The sequence below is a fragment of the Excalfactoria chinensis genome, chromosome 16 (assembly GCF_039878825.1).
Source record: "Excalfactoria chinensis isolate bCotChi1 chromosome 16, bCotChi1.hap2, whole genome shotgun sequence".
NCBI lineage: Eukaryota > Metazoa > Chordata > Aves > Galliformes > Phasianidae > Excalfactoria > Excalfactoria chinensis.
The window spans coordinates 7194673-7220749 of NC_092840.1; the positions used below are offsets into that span (position 1 = coordinate 7194673).

A 26077-nucleotide genomic window follows, 5' to 3' on the forward strand; every position below is an offset into this window, starting at 1 on the left:
CTGCTGTAACAGGATAACCAGTGCTTTTATCACTAAGACTATTTTGTCAGAGAACATCCGCTCATACCCTGCAGACTCTTGCTAGCCAGCACAGCTAACGTGTTCTGCCTGTTCCCATTCACCAACCAAAGCAAAGTGAAAGCAACACAGAGACCATCCATGGCCTTAAGTCCAGGGTCAAAAAAAACCAAGCCTGAATCCCTCCTCACCAGCTGCCCACACCACCTCAGGCAAGTTCTGCTGTGCTTCTGTTCCCCGTTTGTGCTGTCAGGAGATAATGCTGTCCTGCCTCCAAGAGCATTCTAGGCACAACACAGAGCACAGGCACAAAACAGCACTGACACCCCTGAGCAGAAGGCAGTTTTCTGCGGCCCTGGGAACAAGCTCAGGGTGGATAATATGTACAACATGCACAGCTTGTTCAATAGCTCAAATTCCACTTGGGCTAGAGAGCCACTTTGCTCACAGGAGTGTGATGCTCAGTGGTGGTATTTTACAGGACACAGGGCTTGTGCCATCCCGAGAAAGAAACCCACATTTGTGACAGACAACTCTAGTGAGAGCTGCTGAAGGTCCTTTAAAAAGAGGAACACCTAAACATCCTTGGTTTGCAATGGGAGTAACACAGTAACAAAAGTAGCATTCCTGATTTGGAAAGGTGTGTCATGCTGAAAACTGATTAACTTCACAGCTTCCTATCTCCTTTTCTCAACACAAGCTCTGACTTTGCTTTGAATCCCAAAGGTTCAAGACAGAGCGTAAGCAATAATATCTCTTTCAGAAAGAAATGGAAGCACACTTTCATATTGCAGCTCGACACTTATGCATTTCCATCCCACCCGACAGATTAACAAGAGTATCAGAAGGAAACTGCTTCACTTGCTCTTCCTTTTTGTTGTGGCTCACCTGGCCATTGAATGACATTCCCTCCTGGGATTTGATGAACTCGCTGTAGGCCTGGTTGGCTCTGACGATCACTGTGGCTACTGCTTCTTGGTACTGAGGTGATGATGTTGCTAGCAGAGGGAGGGCAGCAAGGGGAATGTGATCCTGGCTGTTGGACAGGCAGCCTTCATCATAACTATACGGGCTGAGGCTGGATAGAGCAAGAGAGATTGGAAATACTAAGATGCAGAGTGGGGAAAAACCATTTAGGGGCAGTACAGCCAGTAATGAGAATTGTTAAAAAAAAAAGACAGAACGGCCATTTATTCCAATGTGAACACATAAGAAATTTAATAAATCTTTCCCTCCTATCAAATGTAAATCTTCAGGGACAACACCCTTACATGGGTAGGACAACCCGCAGACAAGGAAGGAGAGCTTCAGTATTTATTGGGCTAATTAGAGTAAATCAATCACAAAAGTCTTGCCGCATGATTACTGCATTCACTGCGGCTAAGTATGAAATCGAGATCGAATGCTTCTCCAGTATATTAATAAGTGCGCTCTTGAAGCGTGGTCAGAAACTTTCAGTGTGCAGAGCATTTAATGAATGCCAGATCAAAAGGAAAGAAAAAAGAGAGGAAAAGAAAAAAAAAAAAAAAGGAAAAGAAAAAAGCAAGCGTGAAATTTAACACGTCTGACCAAAAAAAGTAGCATCAACTTACCTGGACACCAGCGAAAAGGCTTCGGAGCAGATGGCTGGGCAAGGGACTAGCCTGATGGCAATGTGTCCAAGAGCAGCTGGGTAATGTACCCTCATCACTGTGTCAAAGACAGTCGTGATGGTGTTGACATCCCCTTGCTTAGAGCTCTGATCACCACTTCCCGAGTCTAGGATGTTCCCTCCATGGAGTACTAAGAGGAGGACATGGATTTTACTTGGCTGCATTAATGGCTGCACTGATTCATCCTAGGTGGGAATGAACAGAGCAAAGTAGAAAGGTTGATTTTGCAAAGAAATTATATTTGTTTTACAGGGATTTTAAGGAAATTTTATCACTTTCCCCCCCCCCCCCCCAAGCTCATACGTGATACCTACAACACATGCACTAACTAAATAGGTTTAAGACTTCAGATTTGCTTATAATGTTGACAAAAAGGAACTAGCGAGAAAACACTTCCCCATAAGATAGTTCCCCATAACCAAAGGGCCGGCCAACAACTGTCTCGATGGCTGCTATACAGACACACCACAAGTTTTCATAGTGGCTGTCCAGGTCATTTGTTTAGGATGCTGAATAAATTCCTTGCCTTATAAGACAGGTTGCAGTTTGCATCTCAACTCCAGAGAGGGTTATTATTAAGTTACCCACAAGAATAGCTCTAAATCTGATCCTGATGCCCTAAGAGCAGGTCCAAGAACATCCATGTTGGTTATGTGTTACAACAGAGCATAAACTATTTTTGGTATCTCTCCACTATCAGGACCCTCAGTGTTAACAACCCCTTGCAGACTCAAATCCCCCCGCCCCAAAACCTCAGACCCTGCAGAGAGCAGGGTTTTCCATATGGCATTTTTTTTCTCATTTAATATCTTTAGTCACCTGCTGTCTTTTGAGCATTTATTGAGCCCCTGACAAATACGCTGGTGGGAGGGAAGCATGCCCAGGCACACATTAGCAACCTAACAGCTAGCTTGCATTTTTACCAGATAATACTAAAGCATGTGTTAATACACAGCCCACCAGAAGCATTAAAATGCACATCCAAGTCTGTAATAAAGATTTTCCAGACCTCCTGCACGAGAAAAGCCTTCAATTATTTAGCACCATTACATTATATTAACGCCTGCTCTTTAAACTTTCCCCGGTTCCAGTTTACAGTGCTTGCAAGGTGAACTTTTCCCTGGCTGGAGGAGGCATCAGTGGACCTCTCCCTGCATCTGAGCACTGCTTTCAGACAAACGTTTTAAGTGCTCATTTGGAGAACAACATGAGTCACCAAGCTCAGGTCATCCGGAGGTTTATCAGTCATTTGGAGGCGCCGTTCCCTTCCAGTTCATTAACCTCTGTTCTTAAAGGAAGTGGGGAACATGCAAGCAACTGCTGATTATTTTAGGGGTGGTGGTGGCTATTTAGAACTTTCCTGTAAGATCTGGATGCATGTAAGATGACTGAATCTTGGGCTACCTTTTGGTAAGGGGGGCTTTTACATTGGAAATCCCTGCAGTGGTGGCTAGAGATTTCAAACAGTTTTAGTGGACTACCTGTGAACAACTACAAGTAAAAGGCATTTTCAGCTCACTTTCAAGTTTGTTTCTTTCCTAAAATTAAGGCAGAAATGGGAATGACCTGAGACTACCCGAAGAAGACAGCAACTCCTCTGCACCAATTCAGATTCTGCATGAAATCTTAGGGCTGTGAGCTGCAGACAACTTACCTTGAGGTAGCTAGAACCACTCCATCAACAACCCCCTTTCCCCATAGATCTTGAGCTCTCAGTCTCTACAACAAAAGCCTAGCATGTAGAATAATATCAAATCCATGCTCACAGTCTCTAACTGACCATAACCTGAGTCGGGCAGTTCACAAAGGACTCTGTAAGCAGCCCCATCAGCTGTGCCGCACAGACAGGCATTGCCTAAAGGGACATGATGACTACCATGACTCTAAGGGACATCTCACTAGGACACTGGCTTGCAAAAACCTGCATATCCCAAGACTGGAAAGCCAGGAGGGTAATCACTTGTTATTTTATTCAGAGCCCTGATACAGGCTGTGCTATAACTGGTTTCCAAACAAGGCCCTGAGCAGCTCAAATGAGTGGGCTGCAGCACAGCTGTGTCAGTGGGACTACCGCAGCCTGCAGTTACACGGCGCTCCTGTTCCCACTAACTCACTTGGCATTATCAGGGCAGCTCTACCAGCAGTGCCTCAGGCAGCTGTTATCCCCACAGGATCAGTGTTTTTTCCAGCTGGATACCTGACACTGCCTGCAAACGATAGAAAATTTTCTATCTGATGCTCAAAAGGCAGGTGAAATAATCCCTTAAGCCTAGCCAGGGAGTACACAGCATACCATTGTGGCTTCAAACGATACACAAAGACAAGACACCACTCACAGCGAAGAGAGCAGTTTACCCCATTTACCCCACATGGAGACTTTCCAGCCACAGGGGATCTTGTTATAAGAAACCCAAGTGCTTACTTCAATGATGCTGAGCCTCTCCACACTGGAGCCAACGTGGTACTCTGCTGATGTCTCATGATACAAGTCACCTGCAAGCACAGAGGTTTAAAATGTCAGCACTGCAAGACGCTTTGGCAAAGACGCTCTTCCACAGAGCCAGACTGTGCCAATGCCCCTCAGCCTCTTTGCCTCAGATCGCCTTAATTATTTCATCAAATTGCCCTCTCCTTCCCTCCCTCATCCTTCCAGCTGAGAAACCTGGGCAATGCCAGGCCACTTATTTTCCAGCAATTTCTCATAACCTCAATAAGCACTTTAGGATGCTGGCAAGCTCCACTCTCTTTACAGCAACCCAAGCATCTTTACTGCATCAGGCACCGCAACAACAGGAAATCCCTGCACAATTCTCAGAAATGATGAAAGTGTGGGAAAATAAAAGGAACCACTGCAACAGCAGAGATCTGAGGCGCTCACATGTCTGTGTCCTCACAGATCAGCATTGTACTAGAAAGCCTAAGTGTCATCCTTCACTGTGCTGCTACATGAATTGTGCCAGCTGAGGAGTCCAATTCCTTCCCAAGTTTTGTAGAGATGAGCAGAAAAAATAATTGAAATATATATATATATATATATATATATATATTGAGGTGGGTACAGATAAGAACAAAGGATGGAGCAAGAGAAAAGTCAGGAGAAACTGAAGCAATTCAAGACAGAGCTGAAGTATTTCATCATTATAGAAACGACTCCTGGCTGCCGCACAAAGGAACCTAACCAGCATGGGAAATGAAGGGAACCAAGAGCTTCCTTATCCCATCTCCCACCAGGCAGCACCGTTCCAGCAGTGCTGGGCAGTCATTTCTGTGCTCTGCCTCAGCCTCTCCATTCATGAGATGAAGATAACAGGTTTTACATTCAGAAAGGAACCGTAACAGTGACCTGGGCAGACTGTGAGGTATCTGTGAGGTATCACATGCGGTTTTGACTTAAGGAAAGAAAAAACAAAACAAAATTACCCTGGACATCATCACATTCGGGGGTTTCAATTTTATCCATCAGATCATTGGAACTCCATTTGGTTATTTCTTTCGGGAACATTTCCTCATTGTCAGACAAGTCCTCTTTAAAAAACAGATTTTTTTGAGTCACGCACATACAATTACGTATACAGACAAGAGCACAGAGCAGAACTTTAATCCAAAGACCCCACAGCTATATGTAATCTTATAAACATCCTGATGGTTTAAGTCATAATAAAACACGATACTTTCTCAGCTTTCATTATGTAGGAAAAAAAGCCTATCTTGAAAAAGTTAAAAACATGCAACTGAAAGGTTCTGTTTCCAAATGAAAGCCTCGAGGTGTGGAAAATATGACATAGATTCATAGAACAACCATTTGAAGTACAAAGTTAGACATTTTTTCCTGCCATACTTTCTGCTTGGTATGACCCTGTACGGCTGCTTGGTGATGCTGAGTAGCCAGTAGGTTCCACATGGGATCACTGCTGGGATCCTCCCTGAGTTATGTGAAAGCTGAGGGAGCTCTTTGGGGGAAGCAGTGATAAGGACTGCTATTGTTAACAGGACCAAATACCTAAAAGGCAGAAGTACCAAAGGAAATGTGAACTCCCTGGGCTGTCTTTAGCCTGATTTCCTTAGGAGACCAACCACATTGCCTCTGTGTCCACCATTTCCCTCCCACCTCAAGAGCTTCTTTCCTGGCTAAGTTCAGCTACAGCTGGTAAAGAACAAGGGTCCCCAAAACACGACATTCAGAGAAACGTTAATGAAAAGGAAGAGGCATAAAAAGGACAGAGCCCATAAAACACTCCCCAGCAGCAACCAGGAATGTTAATAGGGCTCCAAACGAGCCCCTTGCAGAGCACTCCACAGCCCCCACACTCAGTGCTTCACTGGGATAGGTTCTGAGAAGAGGAGCAGAGCCCTGGGGCTGCACCTGAACCCACAGCCAACAGCAGCAGCTGAAGGCTTACAGCAATGCTTTTGCTATGAGTTGCTGGTTTCTTCTCTTTGGTTTTTCTTCCTTGCATTAGGGATGTGTCTTTTACTGTTACAGAGGTTAATTGGTTTCTAACTTATTTATTGCTCTGTGCTTATTATTCCTTTCCTGAAAATTTTGGACTCGTAAATTTAATAAAGAGATATAAACATGATAATAACAGAAGCAATTACAGATGTCTTGATCTAAAATCTTTAGAGTCCCAGACGAGGGTTCTGCCTTTTCTTGGTGCTGTGCAGTCACTAAGAAAATACTGGGTTGGAAGAATCCCAGGATCGGGAAACGAAGATGATGAAATTTATTATTCTTTTCAGTGTATCTGAGCTAGTATCTCAGGTCTAAGCACACAGCCAAGCAAAGACCAATTATTTTTAGGAGTTTCTATTTACACGTTGACCAGAGAAAGGCAGCAACCTGGAAACTTCGTGTTGGCATGCCATTTCCTTTTTCAGCTATGGAAAAAACTGAGTAAATCCTCAGTGTGCCACATAAGGGAGCATGGAGTACCTGTTCCCAGCAAGGGGAAGCACGTGCGTGCAGAATGTGTGCTGGCAGAGAATTAAGAAGATTGCACTCAAAGCTCCTTCAGCAACTTAAGCTTAATATTGAACTTATTTCCTTGAGAGGTTTAATTGCAGCCCTTATTGCTGCTTAAGTGATCACCGAAAGGGATATTACTCCCGTTATTAGCATTTATTACAGGATAGAAATCAGGTATTACTGTACTTGTCACCACTTTAACCAGGCTCGGTGAATGAAGATGAATGGGAAGTCCAAGATAAGAAACCTCCCCAAGCTCAGTGTGCACCCACTGCATGCGGAGGGAACGTGTGTGTCCATGGGAAGCACCACTGAGGATCTCTGCTGGGTGCTGACCCTGATCAGTTCCACTTCCCACAGCACTGACCCTGCATCCCCAAGAGGATGAGCCTCCCGGCTGCTGCTGGGGTTACTTCTCCTCCCAGGCACCTTAGGAGCACTCCTGGGATTCCCCATGGGCCTGGATCCCAAACATCTATCTCAATCTATCTCCATTTTATTACTGAGTAATTAAAGAGGAAAAAAAAAAAAAGGGTAGATAGCAGTGATGCCATTTCAATGACTCACTCCTCCTTTCTTGTTATGTATATTGCACCAATAAATCCTCTACAGTTTTTGCAGGTGCTATAAAAGTCAATAAATTGAGACACTTGAAGTTGGCCTTTCTCTTTCCAAACAAGATGAATTCATTAGTTTGACTTGCAGGCATCCTGGCCACTTTCTACCCCAACATTTGGGATGCATGCCTAAATACTTGATATGAGGAGTCTTCTGGAGCACGATGCTATCAGTTTTGCGGGTCTGAACTTCAGCTGAACATCATTGAAATTCTGCTTTACAAAATTGGGGTGTGATCTTCTCACAACTCCATTTCAGAGAAAGGTCACCAACTTCATCAGCAAGCATTGCACATGTAACTTAGATTAGCATTACAAGCTGAGAGGAGTCCATCTGTTGTCGACAGAGACGGAGCCTCTCAGGCTTACATACATATTAAGTACAACATATAAAATGAATGCAGTGGAACAAAGCTCCTTCGTATAATTACATGGGGAAAAAAAAGGAGAAATAACACCGAAGTGTTCACCAAATGTGAGCAGTCAAAATTACTTTGGAAATTCTGGAATCAACACTGATTAATTTTGGCACATGAATTACCCTGTTGAATTCATTACTGTACTTCCAGGAACAGGAGGATAAGGAGTTAATAAAGGCAAACTTCAGTCTCTTCGGGCCCAGACAGAACAATTAATCATAACTTTTACTGATTAAAAAATTATTCAAACATCAGTCTTACTGAACCAGAGTCATTAAGACACGCCCACAGAGCAGTAAGCATTGCTGAATTTTACCCACATTTATACCAAAGAAAATACAGCTCCAAAAGGTTAAGACTGCTCCAGATCATGTCAGATAGCTCACACTGAATCTGAAATGCTGCCGTGTTAAATACAAGAGTCTGTTGGTTAGTGCTGAGGAAGCTTGAAGAAGCTGCACTGATGCTGCAGACAGCTTGGTTAGAAAGGAACAGACTCGAAACAAAGCAAAGAAGTCTTGCTTCCTTCCCCACGCATTCCCCACAGCTCATGCTTTCCACCCTCTTATCCCAGCACTTCAGGTAACGAACAAGGTGATTTAGGTTCCACATACCATGTGCATCAAAGAATTCATCATCTGAGCTGTCATCTGAATCCCTGGCAATGCTCTGCATCCTCCACTCCGAGATACTATGGCGTGAGGGACTTGCTGGAAAAAGCAGAAAAGCCTTATGCAAAATGCTACTTCGACAAGACAGAGAGTTCCCAACATGGTCTTTGCTGGAGGAAGAGTTGTGTGTTCTCTGCAAAAATGCACTGCTGCAATATTAAAAACACAAAACCCTGATGATGCTGCTGTGATGTCAGCGTACCACTTTACGGATCCTGTTTGTTTACTGTTGTTATAACCTGCCAGCAAGATGCTACACTAAAGCAAGCTGTTTCTATCACTCTTATGCTATTTTGAATGGCAGCTATTTATAATTGTTAGTAGGACGTGCAAAATCAGCTGGGTTTTAAAGTTTGCAATTAGGAAGGAAGCAGGCTGATTGGAAGCTTTCTTCGTTCCTCTAATCAGCACACAAGCCATGCCTCTGCTTCACTAACTTTTGGGTGGGTAGCTGAGCAGAGCAGCCTGGATAGAAATAATCTGTTTTCTGGAAGGAAATTGCTTCCACACAAATTGGATTAGAGATCTATTTAAACTTTAAACTTGAATGATTTAAACAACATGCTCTCCAACTACTTCGGAGGGGAGCTGTCGGAGCAGCTGTCCTACTGCAGCGAGGAGAAAACCCAACAACCCTTCTGGTCCCTGTCTCTGCTCATCCCCCCCTTTCCTCACACCTACCTGCTCCCTTTCTCTTTCCCCTCCAGAGTTCCCTACACCGTATGGAAATACATCACAGCACTATTTTTTCGGATATATTTCAGCGGTGATGCAGCCTGAACTCATCATAGAAATGCAGCCCAACGAAGAGAACGGCTCAAAGAATCAGTTACATGGTTTTTCCCCTTTCAGATTCCTCTTACATGTCACAGAGGGGAGTGCACACCTCACCTAGCACAGCAAAAACCAGAGAAGACTGACAAATTCTCATTTAACACGTACAAAGCCTCTGAAAGGCTCTGATTCCTGCGAGAGCTGCGCGAGCTGTTTCATACTATTGCTGCAACAGCGTTAAATATGTAAGTCAAAGGCTTCCAGTTCTAATTCTGCTACCTGACTGTCACATGCAGAGACAAAGGAGACCCTGTGCAGTCATCTAATTGCAGCCCAGCAGGGGTTTGGCAGCCCCCAGCTCCCCACCGCCCACCCCTCTGGAGCTGGGAGCGAGGAGGTTGGCAGAGCACAGCCCATTCACGCTGCTGTGACGTCAAGGCACTCGCATAATGGTTGCTAAAAATAGAGCATATAATAACATATGGGATGGCGACGAGGGTCCTGCTATCACCAGAGGTCTCACTCGCATGGTATAGGAAGGACTGAGATCTTTGGTAGAAAGGCGTTGCTTTTTTTCCTGTTGGAGGTAGCGGTGCGTCGACACAGCCCTCCTTGCTTCCATATGTTAATATGCTGCCAGAGAGATTAAAATATCTGCATGACGTACTTCTCAGCACATCACAATCCATTTCTTCCATTACTTTTTTTTCCTGTAAAAGCTGAGGCAATCTGCAGTTTCAAACAAATGCACGCTTTGCTGTTAGTGGAAACCTTCAAGTAAAATCCTAAAGGGTCTGAAACCCTACAGCTGCCAATGAATACATCAGCAACAAAGAGGGGGTTCATAACAAAGGGCGTAGTGAGAGATGGGCACATTGCTAAACCATCCTGGTGCAAGCAAAGTAGCATTTTTATCTCTATACAACGATTTATGAGGCGTCTGGTAGGTTCTTCCCTGGGGCTCACTGGTGAGTCACTGCAAGGTAAAACTGCTGCTCGTATCTCATTCACTGTGTGATGAAATCAGTGATGGAGTGGTAAATAAAAATTGAGAATCAACTCCAATATTTAGTACATGTGAGAGATGGATAAGTTCCACTCACCCAGACGCCTCTTCCACTGTCCCTGGAAGAAATGCTGCTTCTTGGGGCTTCCAAAAAACCCAAGATCTTTGCCCTCCTGCTCAGAGAGCTTTTACCCCAGTTATCAGCTGTGCCTGACTGAAAGGAGAGAGCTGCTGAGGATTCCAGACCTGTCTCCCTTTAACCTGCACTGTAACAAAGCCCTAAACAGGGCTTTAACAGCAAAAGCCTGAAAGCTTGCTGAATGGTATTGAAAAGGGGAACGTAATCATGATCCATGGTCTCAACAGATTTCAAGCTAGCCACGAGTTTTGGTCCCCAAACAGCCACCATGCACTCCCACTAGTGAAAGGCAGCGAATCCCAACCCCTCATCCTTTCACAGCACCTGCCTTAGTTTCTCCAGCAGCCGATGGAGTCCTGCACTGTGTCAGCTACACTGCAGCATCATGCAGTAAGGTGTAACTGCAGCCAAGGGCACCAGGTGCCTGTTGGTAACGGCCTCCTGGAAGAGCAGTTAACTGCCACCTGCTGCTGACTCCTGTGCCCTGGGGCCAGGAGCACCACAACATGAAGGCAGGGAGTTCTGCTCAAGGATGAGGGCATGTGAAAGTCACTGGTGGCTTTTGGATAACAGGGCCAAAGCCTCTCCATGCTGCTTTGTTTGTCATTTTCTGACACCCAGCACTGCTACCCACCTGCTTCCTGCTCTTCTACTGCTCCTCCTAATTCCCGTGCTTTCAAGAGTGGCATGAATTCCGCCACGTGCCCCTCTGAGAGTCACAGATAATGATAATGACAAACATTTCCAAACCCCCAGGAGGCCATCTGAGAAGACTGAGCTGGAAACACCAGCAGAGATCTCTTACGAGAGCTGAAAGGGCTCACAGGAGGAATAAGTACTGCCCCAAAGGTTTCAGCCAGCCATAGTCTCCTAAAGCCCAGCCTATACACAGTTCAGAGAAGCATCTTACCTCCTCTCTTTGAAGACCGGGAGGACTTGGAAGAGGTGGACCACTGCTTGGTGAGCGATCTGCCAGAGGCTGTTTCGCTGTTACCAGAGGCATCTTCTGGATCAACAGGTGAAACTGCATCGGCTTCAGCATCCTTCTCACCAGGAGCATCTTTGACTCCATGCTGCTCAGAATCATTTTCACCACAGAACTGGGCCATCTTCTGAGCCAGCATCAGCTGTGCCTCTTTCTCCAGCTGCCGGATATCCTCAATGGTGAGCCCGTACCATTCGTCCTGCCAGCACCAAGCCTGCCGATGAGCACGGACCATGACCTTCCTCAAGCCTGCAAAGCCAGAACGCCCCAGTCAGCAATGCTGGAGAACTGCAGGAGGAAACGTGTTGTTCCCTTCCCCAAAACCTCAAGACTCTGTGGCACTGATATTACAGAAGCATTGACAACATCATGCCTCACGCTGTAAAAATGGATGTTCATATACCAACCAAGGTTGGAATATCAGTCATTTCTGTACTGCACCTCCTCAGTTCTTGCTAAACAATCATCCACTGACAAATTAGCTGGTGTTCTGCAACTGCTTTTAGCTTGGGAAGGCATTGCCTAATTCTACATCCAAGCCTTCCCGCTGCAATTGCCTGCTCTACCAAGGAAGAGCCAGGCACAGGCCACAAATAGCATTCTCATAAACTCTGGGAAGTTGCAACACCTAAATCCAGTCTTCAAAGGAAGTGAGACACATCCCCAGAAGAATGTTAAAAAGCCAACAACAACAACAGAATCACATCTTTAAATTATTATTTCTTTAAATCCAGGTTAGTTACAAGTGGTTCCTTCACAGTTACCACATAACCCACCCCAGTATGGGGCACAATAGAAGGACTTCACACATTGGTTGTGCTAAGATGACCAAAAGGTCTCCTTTTCTTAGAAACCCTGTACCTGGCTCCTACACATCAGTAAAAAACCACCACAGATAGGAGCCTCAGAGAGAATGGGATGGGAAGAAAAGGGAGGGAGGGAATAAAGCATACTTTATTTTGCAGATAGGATCTTTCTTCCGTAGCATGAGAAAAATGAAGTGCGTAAAGCCAATTTAAAACATGATTTCTATGTGTCACACAACCGAAATGAATAACGATCTCAATATCAGCACACAGTGCTCGCAACAAGGCAAGAGAAACTCTCCCCAAACTTGCAGCTAATGGCCACCATCACCACATCACTGACACTTTTAGAGCAGATTGCTGCAGATTTCCAACCAATTTTTCTGCTTAAAGCTCACGTTGGGTCAAAGCTCCAAACTGCTATACATTACTGATGGGAACACCCAGCAGTAACAGTGCTTTTTAAAAGCCTCCATAAATACTGACAAACTAATCCTCAGGTGGCAATCAATGAATATTGTTCCCCCTTTAATTACTGGGGAGCAGCAGCAGGGTTACAGGTTACAGGCCTGCAGCTCTCCTCTGCTGGTGTGCAGATGCTTGAGCACTCACTCTAATAAGACCCTATTTGAAGACCACAGGCCACAGCAACACTGCTGCCTTTTACACCACAGAAAGCAATCGATAGGCAACATTAAAACCATGGATAATGGTTCCAATGCGCAGGGGTTCTAAGCTGTTTCCAGCAACGTTTGCTTTGCTGTTGTAAAGAGACTCTTAGATCTCACTACTGTCATGCCTCCTGTGATCCTATGCCTAAATGCTACCTTTGTTTTCAGCAATTATTATTATTATTATTATTAATTATTTGAAGCACACAAAAGCTTATTTTTCTGTGTTTATTTCCTTCCATGCCTGGGCACTTTATTCTCTGCTCTGCACTTCAGTTAGTCCTCTATGCCACCAGCTAAAGCAAGCCACCCTATCAGGAAGAAACAAGCACAGAAATCAGCAGCTAACAGGATGGATCAGCTCAACCTGAACTTCATTTGCACAGTAAAATTAAGTCTATCAATATTTTATGTAGTTCTCTGCTTGACTTTCAGATGGGAGCTCCACTTAACAGGAGCACACTTGAACCAGCAGACTGTGACCTTCTGGGGGCTGAACAAGGGGCATCGGCCACTTAATTATATTCAATCTTAGCCAAGATCCAGTGTTATTTCCCCCACCAGATTACTTTTTGCAGAACTGCAGGAGAATGTTTTAGCCTTTTTCACCTCCTGTTACAACTGACAATCAACAGAGCTTAAAAAACAGAGATTAAACTCACATCACATCCAACTGAAAGCCAAGAAAACACTTCCCTTGCTATACCCCATATCACAGCCGTCCTTTGGGCTTGCTTGCTCCCAAGCCCAGTAGAACCCATGGATATCCCCACAGCATGTCAGATTGACTAAACACCCCACATCACCCTTTCTTAAAGCCTTCTCTTCTGAAAACAAGATGGTATGATTCATCTTTCCGGATAAGTTATGAATCAAAAAGATTGAGATCACTTTCCTAGCCTCTGGCCTTCACCTGGGACACACCAGCAATGCTGCTCTTCTCTTTTTCAAGCACAGGGAGAAACCTGGAAGAACAAGAATGTCCAGGTACAAAAGAAAGTGAAAAATTTAGGGAGGCAAGTCACCCATTGAAGTCGGTCAGTATAATAGGAGCTTCGTAAGGATGCAGGTAGCAGCTGATTCCAGTAATAGCGGTAGTCAACAAGACCTCATTATTTCTCTAGAGTGCACAAAGATTTGGGCAAAGAAAGAAAACAAAATGAACAAGGAAGCCACACGTGCACATCTGTACACCCCCACGTTGAGTTTAGAAGTATTTGTCACTTTTGTGTTGATTTAACTGTAGCATTTCCCACTGCGTTGTGCAGAAAGATGATCTGTGAAGAGTCTAGCAGGGTGCAAACATTTAAATCATCCGCCTTTCAAATCACCACCTTGCCAGCTCTGCTGAGTCCTTCAAGTGCTGGCTTTTCTAAGTGACTTGCCTGTAGACTGTGGTGTTTAACTTAAGTTCACAAAAGAAAGTGTAAGTGAATACAACAAAAGCCAGGATAGCCAAACTTAAAAAGCATTTGTCTGCAGTCTGGGTCTGTTTTTCAATTTGAATTAAAAGTAGCAACGCCAGCAATGAAAGTAAAACAAAAACCACCACCAAATCTTGCCCAGGTCTCCCTCAACCATCTACATAAAGCAACTGTTCAGATGCCCATCTATTATGCACACAGTGGCAACATCCCAGAGCTTTTATAATGCACTCTCACAGTTTCCTGGCAGCTGATAAAGGATGTCTGATTTTCTCCACGCAACATTATTTCCTTGATGGTCACAGCAGATTTGATATCCTTGTCAGTGCAGTTCTGGCTGCGTGACTGTATCTGATCAAAGGTGACTGCAGCTATACCTGCTGACTCCCTGCCTTCCCTTGTTCAGAGCTCTCACAAAGGGAAGCGTGTTGTCACGTCTGTATGGTGCTAATCATGACCCACCTTCTCTTCAAAAGACCAGTGAGCAGCGCTCATATGGATAAACTTTTGTCCTGGAGTGCTTAAACGAAGACAAAGTTCTACAAAACAGCTTTCTAAAATCTAAAACCTCTTCCACTTTGTTGCAGCACAACAATTAGGGCACAATTAGCCAAAGATACACTCGCTTACACAAAGCTCTGGTTTCTGGGATGGGAACACACTTTACCAGGGTGTATAATCAATAACCCATACACAGTCAACACACTTGTTTAGCAACAAAAGAACTGTAGCCCACATGCACGATTAGGAAGCAAGTGGGAGCAGAACATTATGCAGTGCCAGTCCAATTAAACTTAAATTCTACGGGTAAGGACTAAAAAAGCATACAAATATTACAGCCAAGCAGACTAACAGCCCACAATTTTAGTCTGTGTCTTGGACTGTCAAAGCACTGAGTAACTGTCCAATTAGTCATCCAAAAGAAAAAAGGTTGCAGCACTCAGTAAGACTAAGAACGTTTCAACACCATCCCCCAGAGTCACTCCCTCTGCACTCAGTAGCCCTTCCACATATTACAACCCATCCATCTCTTAACTTAGAAGTTTCCATCTCGCAGGTCATTCTCTAGTTATAGCTTGCACCACTGAAAGAGTGCTCCCACCTCAGGGAGTTTCCATCCTGCTCTGGATTTCTGCCTCAGTTTTCCCCTGGTTCTGATCAGCCTGCATAGGGAGAGCTAATTCCCCAAGGATCAGATTTTCAGGAGCCAGGAGCAGAGGAACCAACAAAGAAATGCCAAGGAGGAGTTGGCAGACAAACATCTCCAGCACCTGAGTAACTTGGTCCATGGCCCAGAATATGAGCCTGGCCAGCCTGCCATACCTCATTCTCCCTGTTTAAACATCCTCACACCCAGCTATCCCTTGCTCACAAGCTCAGACGCTTTTCCCACTCACAGAGAGCTTGTCCATGGCTATCCCATCCACAGGAAGGCTACCCATCTGTAGACACCCAAAGCTTTTGCTTTCACTTCTACTCACTCAGCTTTGTCTTGCCTTAAAGTCTTCTCTCATTTTATGCATCTTAAACACTTTGAAAAACGGTATTTGCCATCACTGTATCAGAGTGGAAAGGCTTTTGAAAGGCAGACAATGAGCTGGCTTGGCTCTCTGCAAAGCCTCAATCAAGAGAAAAATGGCAGGCAATCTTTTATGAAACACAAAAGAGACATTTCTAAGGGACCACGGTTTAATCTATGCCAAACACCTCTGAACAACTAGAGGAGTCACATGCTTCTTTTTCATTTAGCAGATACAAAGGAGTTGTTATTCTGCCCCCATGTTTTGCAGCACACACTAAATTAACCCATGTCACTGAAGCACCAAGGGAGTTCGTTGCAGAGAGCCACTTGTAATGAAGTCTATAGCAAGAAAAACTTCCATCTGTGGATAAGTAAAACCAAAGGGGCTTTAAGAAAGGAAACTGTGACCATTCAAAAGTGGGGTGCAGCATTCTGCACTGCTCTATCAGTGTTTTCCACATTAACTCTCAGGGGCACAGAATAACTAAGAAGAGTTATAAAATTATTTCCTTCTTCTAACATCAGGTCCTTCAAAGAAGCTTTGCTTATGGAAAGGGACAGCAGTACAGGAGAATTCACTGTAGACAGAAAGTAGGAAGCATCCTTCACGTGGTCTTCCTTGGCACAGCCACAGCTCTGTGCTTCTTTTGAGATGGGAATGCTTCTTTAAAGCATTCTTTAAGTTATCCACCTGGCCATAAAGCCTCTCTCCTGTGGCAAGACTCACAAACTCTATCACAGTTGCATTATAGATTTTCTGCAAGAACAAATTACTGCCAATATTGCCACCACCTGCACAGTCCCCACTTAGTTTCTTCTGGAACACAAACAACGGGCTGCCTCCTAAAAGCACTGACCTAAGAATGATGCATCAATCAAAGCAGAACATTTACTCACAACTGAGAGCTGTCAATGCCCCATGGTGTGTTACAGCACAGTGAGGTTGGGACTCAGGAACACAGAGATGTATGGCTACACAAAGACCCACCTGCCCCACCACAAGGCAGGCAGGAGCCAGGGTCTGACAACCTCTTCACAGACACGTCCTGGGATAGAACACATTGCATGCACCTCACCACTGTATTTCAATTCAGAAACAACATTAATGAGTCGACAGTGAACCTTGCAAGTCTATAAATGCTCACCAACATCATGGATAAACCGCTCGATTTTTGACTGCATCCCCCAGTATCTGAACTCGACTTTACAAAGTTTATATGCACACATGATGGGGTATTTCCCAGGGTTGCTCTTGTACTCTTGAATCCAGTCTTCCGATAGTGGGCCTCTTTTAGTCTTCACTGACTTATACAGCTTTGGATCCTCCTCGGCTTTGTATTCATGTGGAGGGATAGGATCTTTAACAATATCAATAGGATCTGTAGAAACACAGAAATAGATAGACATTTCCTGAATAAAAGAAGAGACATTTTTCAGGAGTTACTTGCTTTAGTAAGTACCAGAAGCATCACAGCAATTCAGTTTCTTTTATACTTACACCTGTATGACTGAGATTTAAATTGTTTACATGCTGCTACTGGGTAGCGATCAGCTCTGCCAGAGCAACTTGTATTCACAGATCCAGCACACCGAGGCTTTGCTCCTAATCTTTCTGCCCAGGTCCACAGCAGATCTGCTCACTCCTTTCTTTCCAGCTCCAAAAAGATTTTTTATTTGCCATTCCATCTCTCAGTCTTTCAAACACGACTCACTGTGGTACAGCTCTGCCTAATCTGAATCTGAGACTGACAAACACAACATCTTCCCCCCCACCCTCTTTTAGTTTTCTTTCTCCCTTTGCTCTTCCGACATTCCCAGCAAGGCAGTATGACTCAACCGACCAAAAAGCCCAGTGAGAAAAGCTTAGGAACTTAGGAACTAAGGCAAGCAAATTGAGGTTTAACACAAAGCAGTCTAAATCAAGTAACACTCAAGTCTAATTGCACAGGGTTACCCACCACGGTCAGTTCGTCAACAGAGCCTAAGGAGCCAGAGCAGCCACTAGGTGTCCTTCCCCAGGGCTCTTGCTGGGCCAGCCTGAGCTTGGATCCCTTCTGCAGACCCAGGGATGCCTCAGTTCTGCAGGGCTGAACGTGACAGCACTCCAGCAGATGCTGTCACAGGCACCAGCAAGGCAGAGGGATGCTCTAACACAAGCCATTTTCTGCCATTCAACAGGCTATCCTGTTTTGCTTTTTCTCTTGTTCAATCCTTACAAATATAAAGCCCATTAACCCAATCTCCCAGGCAGCTATGAAGCTGGAGTGTTAACCTGCACAAGGTAATGCTAAGAGAAGGGGAAGCAAAATGAAATGCACCTTCAATTTGCAGAAATGCAGATAGGAACATTCTTCATATACACGAAGGAGATACTCAATCACACAGCACTATTTTCTTCTTCAATGGTTATTCCTATTAACCCTCAAATCAGTAGATGTGCAGCTGAGCCGCACAAATAAGGCAGAAAAGCATTAGCTTCCTTTTACAGACAGGGAGATTCAAATGATTTCTATGTGCTTTACATCAAGCTTAGAAGAGATCTCAGGTGTTCCCATTACTTGATGTAACTCTGCCCAGCAGTCATAGCACTGATGGGTGTGCACTTCTGTGTATAGGGGTGGATGGGACAGGACAGGGAAGTGGGACATATGAAGAAAAATCCTTTACACAGCAAAAAAGCAGAAGAAAGGAAAAGAAAAAGGCTCTTCACCTAGAATGGTTTGTCTCTTTTCTGCAGGAGAAAGGTTGAAAACATTGACGTGCTCTCCTGGATCGGTTTTGTAGTATGTCTCGATATCAATAGAGAACTTCTCCACAAAAGGGCACGTATACCTGGAAGTGAGGACAACACAGTTAGAGGAAACTCTGCTCAGTCTGGCAAGCAGAGAAAACACTCTCCTGAAACGTGCAAAATCAACTTCAGTTTAAGCCAGTCTTCACTCATATCAGAGTTCGTGCCTGAAATCTGCAGCAGAATAAAATATGTACTGGTTTGGCACAAGGCCACGTTTCCTGGCCAGGTGATTCACTCACAGGCATTTCAAGAGGATGGATAAAAACAGACCGAAAGTGGACTTTAATCACTTCAAAGTCACACAGCTCCATTACATTTAGTCATGAATGACTGCACATACACAGATGCTGACACTTCATCTTTCCCCAAATTCATGTTACTTGTGTCAAGGCCAGCTAAAACTGATGTATAAAACTTGCTTACATTTCCGATCAAAAGATTCTAAATCCTTTTTATTATGGAAGATGACAGGAACATCAGACTGAATGGAAGGAATGCTCTAAACCAGAGTAACTGGTACAACAGTTATTTATTGCAGGGTATCTGAAGTCTTCCCAGACAACAACAGAGGACCCAGATGGCTCCACAGAGCCTCTGACTCTCCTTTCTCCTCAGAAAGAAAACCATAGGATTTAAGTTTGTTATTTTCTGGTTAGATAACAGTAAGATAGCTCCCAGAAAAGGAACACTAAATTTATTATCATTTTTAACCATTTTTTCTCTCCTCCCACTTTCCCTCCTTGAACAAGTGAATCCTGCTGTATTTGATAGTGTTCAGCATGACAACTTTCCCATCGTTGTGCACATTTATAACTCTACTGAGCTAGCAGATAACTGCAACAGTAAGTAGAACACACAGTGCAGGAGACCAGACTAAATAAAAACTATTCGAGATTTCCCACGCTTTGATGGACAAACAGCTCACATTTTAGAGCAACCAGCCACAAACTGTCAAGTACTTATGCAGTCAGCCCTGGCAACATTTAAGCTTCTGAGATTAAGCGCTGTGTAAGAATTTCAGGACTTGGCACCTCATTTTCTCTCAAGGACATTACCGGAGATATAAGACATGCCACTGTCACAGAAAGCGACAATGAATCCGTTCTGTCAAGTAGGGATTGAACTCTGAACATTTTAGGACATTTTACCTTGTCCTGGTGTAAGGATATGCATTCCATGATTCCTCTTCGACTCTCAAAGCTGCCTTGGGCAATATTGACCGAAACCAGCTGGGTATGTGCATACCAATGTGGTACACTTTGTGAGTATACTGCCCATTCCCTCCTGGCCCATCCATGTACGGCCTGTTCTCCAGGATCTCTACTCCACTGCCTTCCCCACATGTCTCCTCTCTGCTCTTTTTCTGAAAGGGGAAATAAACCACAGAGTTAATCATTCCAACACATTGCACATACCGAGGTCTCAAAGCGCACAAAGACTGGGGATGGTTTCTTAGGAATTCTGTTGACCACAGTTTCATAAAGCCACCAGAAATGCAGCAGCACCCTGGCAGTAAGAGTACTAAAACTAGAGATTATAAATGAAAGATGTAGATATTCATCTGGATAACACAGGAAACAAGGTATTATCTATTAAAGATCCAATACAAACCTGGACGACATCTCTAAAGCTAAGAGAGAATTTGATGAAGACCTAACAACACAAATACCCACTCTTACAAGAGGGTACACAAAGGTCTTCCTGAGAGCACATTTTTCCTTGGCTCCAGCTCTGAATCACTCAACAGAAAGCTATCACACCAGTGGGTAACATGGCAAACGGGGGTTGGTTTAACTTGCCAAATTCTTGCAGTGCTGTATCAGCACAAAGAACCACGCACACGTTCAGCACAGCACCGCAGTACTAAAACCTGTTTTATGACCCAAACCCATTGGATTTGGGGGTTTGTCGCCTGCGGTCTGGCAGAGCAGCAGCTCTCCAAAAATAGCTTGGAGACTGCGCTCTGTTAATTAAGATATTTAGAAGAAATAACCCAAATTTGCCAGAATGCACACAGCAACCCCTGGCAGCCTCCACATTTTGGCTTATTTGTAGCAGTGCCCCTCATTGAGGGACCTGGCAGAGTTTCCCTCAATCAGAAAACCACTAATTTCACTGCTTCTAAGATGAGCTAGCAGGAAACCAAGTAGTTGTTCACCTATAACACACTTCAGATCAGATGATGCCTAACCTTCATCCTCCCCAAACAACAGATCTGTGATGTTAGCGTTGTTGAGTTTCTTGTTTGTATTTGAGATGATGGTACTTTGGAAATGAAGAAGAAAATTGGAATTTTATACAAGAATCAACTATGAAATATAACGCCACAACAACCTCTCGCTTCTGGCATACAAACAATTCAAAGGAAAACGAGGCTTAACAAAATATGATGAATGAAATGCAAGAGATCAGCTTCTCGTCTTTTCAGGACAGGATGATAAGCCAACATAGCTATTTAAAAAGAGAACTTTTTCTTCCTAAATAACTCTCAAGTGATTTAAACGTTAAACAGCTGCAACCAACAAATCCAAATAACTGACAATCTAAACAGCCGTTTTTTCCTGCCCCACAGACTGCAAAGTACTGCGAAAGAGAAGGGCTTTCTTCAAGTTTATATCTAACATTCAGCTGGCAGTTCATTAAAACACACATCCTCTTAAAACAAATTACTGCATTTCAGTTCTTATATAAGCACTGACCAAGTCCTGTACAAATATTTATGACAATAACATTAAATAATCTTGATGACCTAAAAATCTGATTAATTCAGAGGTCCCGGGAAAGGCAGCGACCCAGCAGGCATAGCGAATGTGTCAGACAGAATAGTAGCACAGCATCTGCTCCGAGCAGTTGATACAAATTACACAGATCTAGAGCTTTTTTATATGGCAGACGCACGAGGAAATCAGAAGCAGAGGAAATACAGATTCTCTTAATGCCAAGTTATCACACGTGGAATCACAGATCTGCTGGGTTTAAAGCTCTTGTTCCAGATTATGCAGTTATCGACGATGCCAAGTCAAATCTGCAGGTCCTTGGTTTGGTCCAAAACACATGCACAAGTTTTGCAGTTTCAAAAGAAATCCACAGCACTGAGCAGCCTCAGCACTGCTACGAGCATGCAAAGCCAAACCTGTGTGCAAGAGTGGCATCTCCAGACATACAACTGCTTGTACTGAAATGGAAAACCAAAACACTGAAGATGTATTTTAATAGCCATGCACCACAATCTATCTTTTGATCCAGGTCAATTTCTACTCAAAGCACAACACGGCTTTTCAATGTAACAGTGGTACAACCAAAGAGAGACTTCCCATCAGCCTCACAAGGCTGCTTCCCAGCGCTGTATGCTCTCCTCTTTCTCAGTTTGTGTGTGGAGAAGGCTACAAGCCATGGGGAGGTTGGGAAGGACAATTGAGGCCAGGTTGGATGGCAAACAGAACAATCACCAACCAGTCATGGAGACAAAAGGAAGATACATATATGAGAGAGTAAAATAAAGACATCAGCAACATGCACTCGACAGACCAGTATGATACTCTGTGCCCAAGTGGCTCTGCGGAAGTACACCACTTCTAGGAGTGAAGAGCAATCTGCTTTTCAACCACAGCCTCTTCATGGCTATTGTGGCTCAGCTACAGCATGGAGAGGGCTTATCACAAGGAAGCGGTCTGTAAACAACCATTTAAAAAATAACCACTGATGAGGAAAACGTTTGGCTTGAGAAGAGCTGGGCATGCCCTCTCCAAAGAATCTGCTGGGAGAGACAGCTGTGCAGGCATCTGGGGTCAGCGTTGACTTCAGAGACCATGCTCCTACAAAAAGCAGATATTTTACTTAGTAGACCACCTATGTTATTGCTATTTGCTACCAACTGGCAACACTACCTTCCCTCTACATAAATACCCGAGGAACAGTTTCCAACATCAAAGAGTACCTAACGGCCCCTATGCAAGATATCTAAGCTGTAATCACAGTAAACCGCCTTATATTGTATTACAACAGGAAATCTAGTCATCCCTTCAGAAGTCCCTCTCTTCTGCTGATGACACTCGATGTTCTGCACAGCCCCATCAATAGCTTTCCAGGACAGATGGTGACACAGATCCCTTCTAGCTAAAGTAATAGCATTAAATTACTCATAACAGGGAACCCAGAGAAGCAGATGCACCATGATTAGCAAGAATGTCAGTTACTTAAAGGTTTCTATTAAAATAAATCTCTTGGCACAGCAGCATAGCATGGGACACAGCACATGACCTCACCGTAATAATCATAGCATGAATAACTCCAGTGAATGTCAGTTAAACATCAGGTGAGCCTAACCCCACTATCATCTGTCCTTCACAATGGGAGACACGAGGCTGTAAACAACACCAGCTCCCTGATCCCAGCAAATGCCACGGAGTGCATCCTGCAATGCTGTGCTGCAGCCATCCTGGCCCAGCAGAGTGGGATGAGGTGATGGATGCAGCCTGTGTGATTTTTAGCAGGGTTAGCTCAGTGAAGGAATGATGGCTGCTGACAACAGGACCCTCCAGGTTGAGGATTCAGATTGAGGAACGTCAGGCTGGGGAAACTAAACTCTGCCACACAGTCTGGAAGTAGTCTCAAATCTCTGCCATCCTCTGCACAGCATTATTTCACGGAGAGAAAATCTGCCTCATTAACTCTATATTGTATTTACTTCGATATTAATGCACTCAGCATGGACTGAGTGCTAATTGCACCGAGTACCACTGGAACGTCACAGATCCCTTCTGCAGACTGCAGCAGCACAGTGTGCTGATCAGAGCACTCAATGCTGCACAGCCTGGGGGTCCCAGCACCTGGAGAGACAGAGGATTATCTGCACCATCCTCTCTTTCTTTACAGTGCTAGCTCTGATAAGTAGCATCTTAGATACTACTTTGATGCTTCACAGACTTCGAGTGTCCTTCTCACCAGGATGATAACAGAACAGTAACTCGTGGTGCTAACACAGTAAGAAGGGTATTATCCTAAACCAACAGGTTCCTGTTCATTGCATTTCACCTCCTGAGTACAGCACAGATGCAGATAAACAAGCTCTACTCCATACACATGATCTCTGCAAAGTCTTCAGCAGCGTTGCAAACAGTTACGTGGCTTCATTTCTTCTGCAGAGAAAAGATAGGGTGCATCGCATGATGCTGATGGGCAACCTGAGCACTGTTCTAGCTTTAAAAAAACAAACTAGAGCTATAATCTTACCTTGCTTACCACCAATTACTGTTTATGGTTCAGCTCCTCAATCCAAGTAAGTCAGACAGTGATTACAAAGAGCTGACATGCTTTAGCATCATGGTAAAGTCTCTCGGTGCTTTACAGCAATATATTTACCCAGTGCCAGTGGCTGACTTTGACGACCCATGACAGTTTTGATTTGAGATCATTCAGATTGCAAAGACTGACACTGCTACGCCTGGTAGGCCTACTGTCCATGAATAATGAAGACATAAACCATTGTCTGGAAACAATAACCAAAAGATTTTTTCTCCCTCCCAGCTCCCATTAAGCAATAGGACACTTTGATTAACCAGACAAATTCTCCTGGGAGAATCCATTAAAATAACACTGAAGTCTCAGCATTTCTCATCCCATTTAGACACAGATACTAGAATCTTACTGCTGGTAGATGGTTTCAGCTGACAAGGACAGCAAACAAAGGCATCTATGCATCCACTGAACAAGAACATGACAGCAGATTTCCCCAGAGGATCCTTCTAACACACTTGTATGTGCCGCTGAGGCAAAGGAGGCTGAGATTAACAATGACCAATTACTGGGTTTTCTTCTTTCAGATCCCAAGGCTACCACAAGTGCCAATGATGACCCTAAAAACAGTCTGGTCCTTTGGGAAACAGAAAGCCTCAATTGCCTCACACAACTCACCAGAACACAAAACACCTGAAGCAGCTGAGGATGGATGAATCTGATCTGTCTCTGACAGCCTCTAAGCTCTGCTTTCTCTAATCATGACCGTTTTGGTGGGTTTTTCTGCTCAGTTTCAGAAAGGGAATACAAATACTAGTAAGATGTAAAAGGCTGAGGAAAACAAATGAGAGAACAAAACAAACAAGAGCCCTCAAGAGAACCCACAAGAAGATCCCATCCCTTGTGGGTCGGTTGTTTTTTTATTCATTATCTTGTTGTTAGGACGCAACATTCAAGTATTATGTTCTGTGTTTTTTATGTATAATACAACATTCAAGTATTATGTTTTGGCAGGAAATGAAATTCTCCCTACTTCAGTGCTTAAAATTTGATTTTTTCCCCCCCCTCACCCTTATAGTCAACAACCCTTTCCAGAAATGCTGGGAGAGGTTAGAAGCAATGCAGCCCATCAGCCACATAGCTGGGCTCAGGGTGCCTATCCCAGCAATCAGGCACCAGAAATGAATAACGGCATGACAACAGATGCACAGTTTCAGTCCTAACTGCTGCAAGCCAGAATTAAACTGCACCTAAAACTAGCAGGCCAATGGTAGAGATGCTGGAAAATATCTAAAGGTCCTGAAACTAGCATGTGGTTTATTCTTAACACGTTTCCAGAAGAGGATTTTCCTACATGGATAAACATGCGCATGGGTGTATCCTTTCTACCCTCAGCTGTCTCTTGCTATGGGATGACTTAGCTCTGTGTTCTGTTAACCACTCCTTTTTGATCATCTGAACTGACATCTAATTCATTACGAGTAATCAGTTTTCACCACCACCAACCTGCTGCCTGCTGATAGATATCTGACACACCAGGCACCGTTCAGGGTCAGCATTACTGTAGGTAATCAAAACTTTGACTGTGGAAACACAATGTTGGTTTACCCTGAAAGAATACAAACTTCTCCAACCATTTTCCCTCCAAATGTACATCATTAAAGTGTTGAAACACTCAATTCAGATGTTATCACCTGATACCTGAGGATAAAAAATAGAAGGGGGAAGGGGAAACAGCACCTATTCTGCTCCTACAGAAGCCAGAGAGCTGATCTGATCAAAACTGATATCGTTGTTATCAGTGTGCCACGCATTCTAAGAGCAAATGGGAAGTGACACGAATCAAAACTAAAAATCACCCAAACTGTTATTAATGCATTAGTTTGCCAAAGCAAAACAGCACACACAACTTCTGCAGTGTCAAAGGGCTTTCGGCCTGCACTCCTGATAGCCAAGTGCTGTTAGTGCTGTGCATCAGAGAGCAGGGACTCAGCAAGGAGCTCTCTTTTAAAGAGGGAGAAAGTAACCTGAAGAGAGAGCTGCTGGCAGAGCTACGCACAGAACACACTTCTTCCCAGCCTCATCTCAGCAAATTAACTATGATGTGGCAACTTTCATTGGGTTTGAGCAGGGTCCCTAAACAAGATACAGCAAAACAAGCTGCAGCCATTCTGCAGCCCCAAAGCAAGGAAGGCAGGTGAGCTCCTCTACTCCTGTTTTGCAGGAGTTGAATGTAGGCTTAATGGCTATATTAGAAAGACAATATTAAAAGAGGCAGGAGAAAGGAACCTTGTTCCCCCAGGGATGGGTTTTAACAGTACTTTTGAACCTGTGCTTTATGAAGTACAAATCAGAAACAGCCCACATGAAGCGGGACT

The 26077-nt window shown here is 44.1% G+C and overlaps 1 protein-coding gene across 10 annotated transcripts in view; it reads right to left on the reverse strand.

The window, feature by feature from the left end:
- PITPNM2 (phosphatidylinositol transfer protein membrane associated 2) overlaps positions 1-26077 on the reverse strand; it is a 104788-nt gene that overhangs the window by 21341 nt on the left and 57370 nt on the right. For all 10 annotated transcript variants that reach the window (XM_072350764.1, XM_072350760.1, XM_072350763.1 and 7 more), the window contains 9 exons: positions 19613-19827; positions 18381-18502; positions 16816-17049; positions 11173-11496; positions 8287-8382; positions 5091-5195; positions 4093-4163; positions 1611-1855; positions 907-1096 (listed from right to left, as the gene is read on the reverse strand). In XM_072350764.1, coding sequence (XP_072206865.1) covers positions 907-1096; positions 1611-1855; positions 4093-4163; positions 5091-5195; positions 8287-8382; positions 11173-11496; positions 16816-17049; positions 18381-18502; positions 19613-19827 — 1602 coding nt within the window. The remainder of the gene's footprint in view (positions 1-906; positions 1097-1610; positions 1856-4092; positions 4164-5090; positions 5196-8286; positions 8383-11172; positions 11497-16815; positions 17050-18380; positions 18503-19612; positions 19828-26077) is intronic.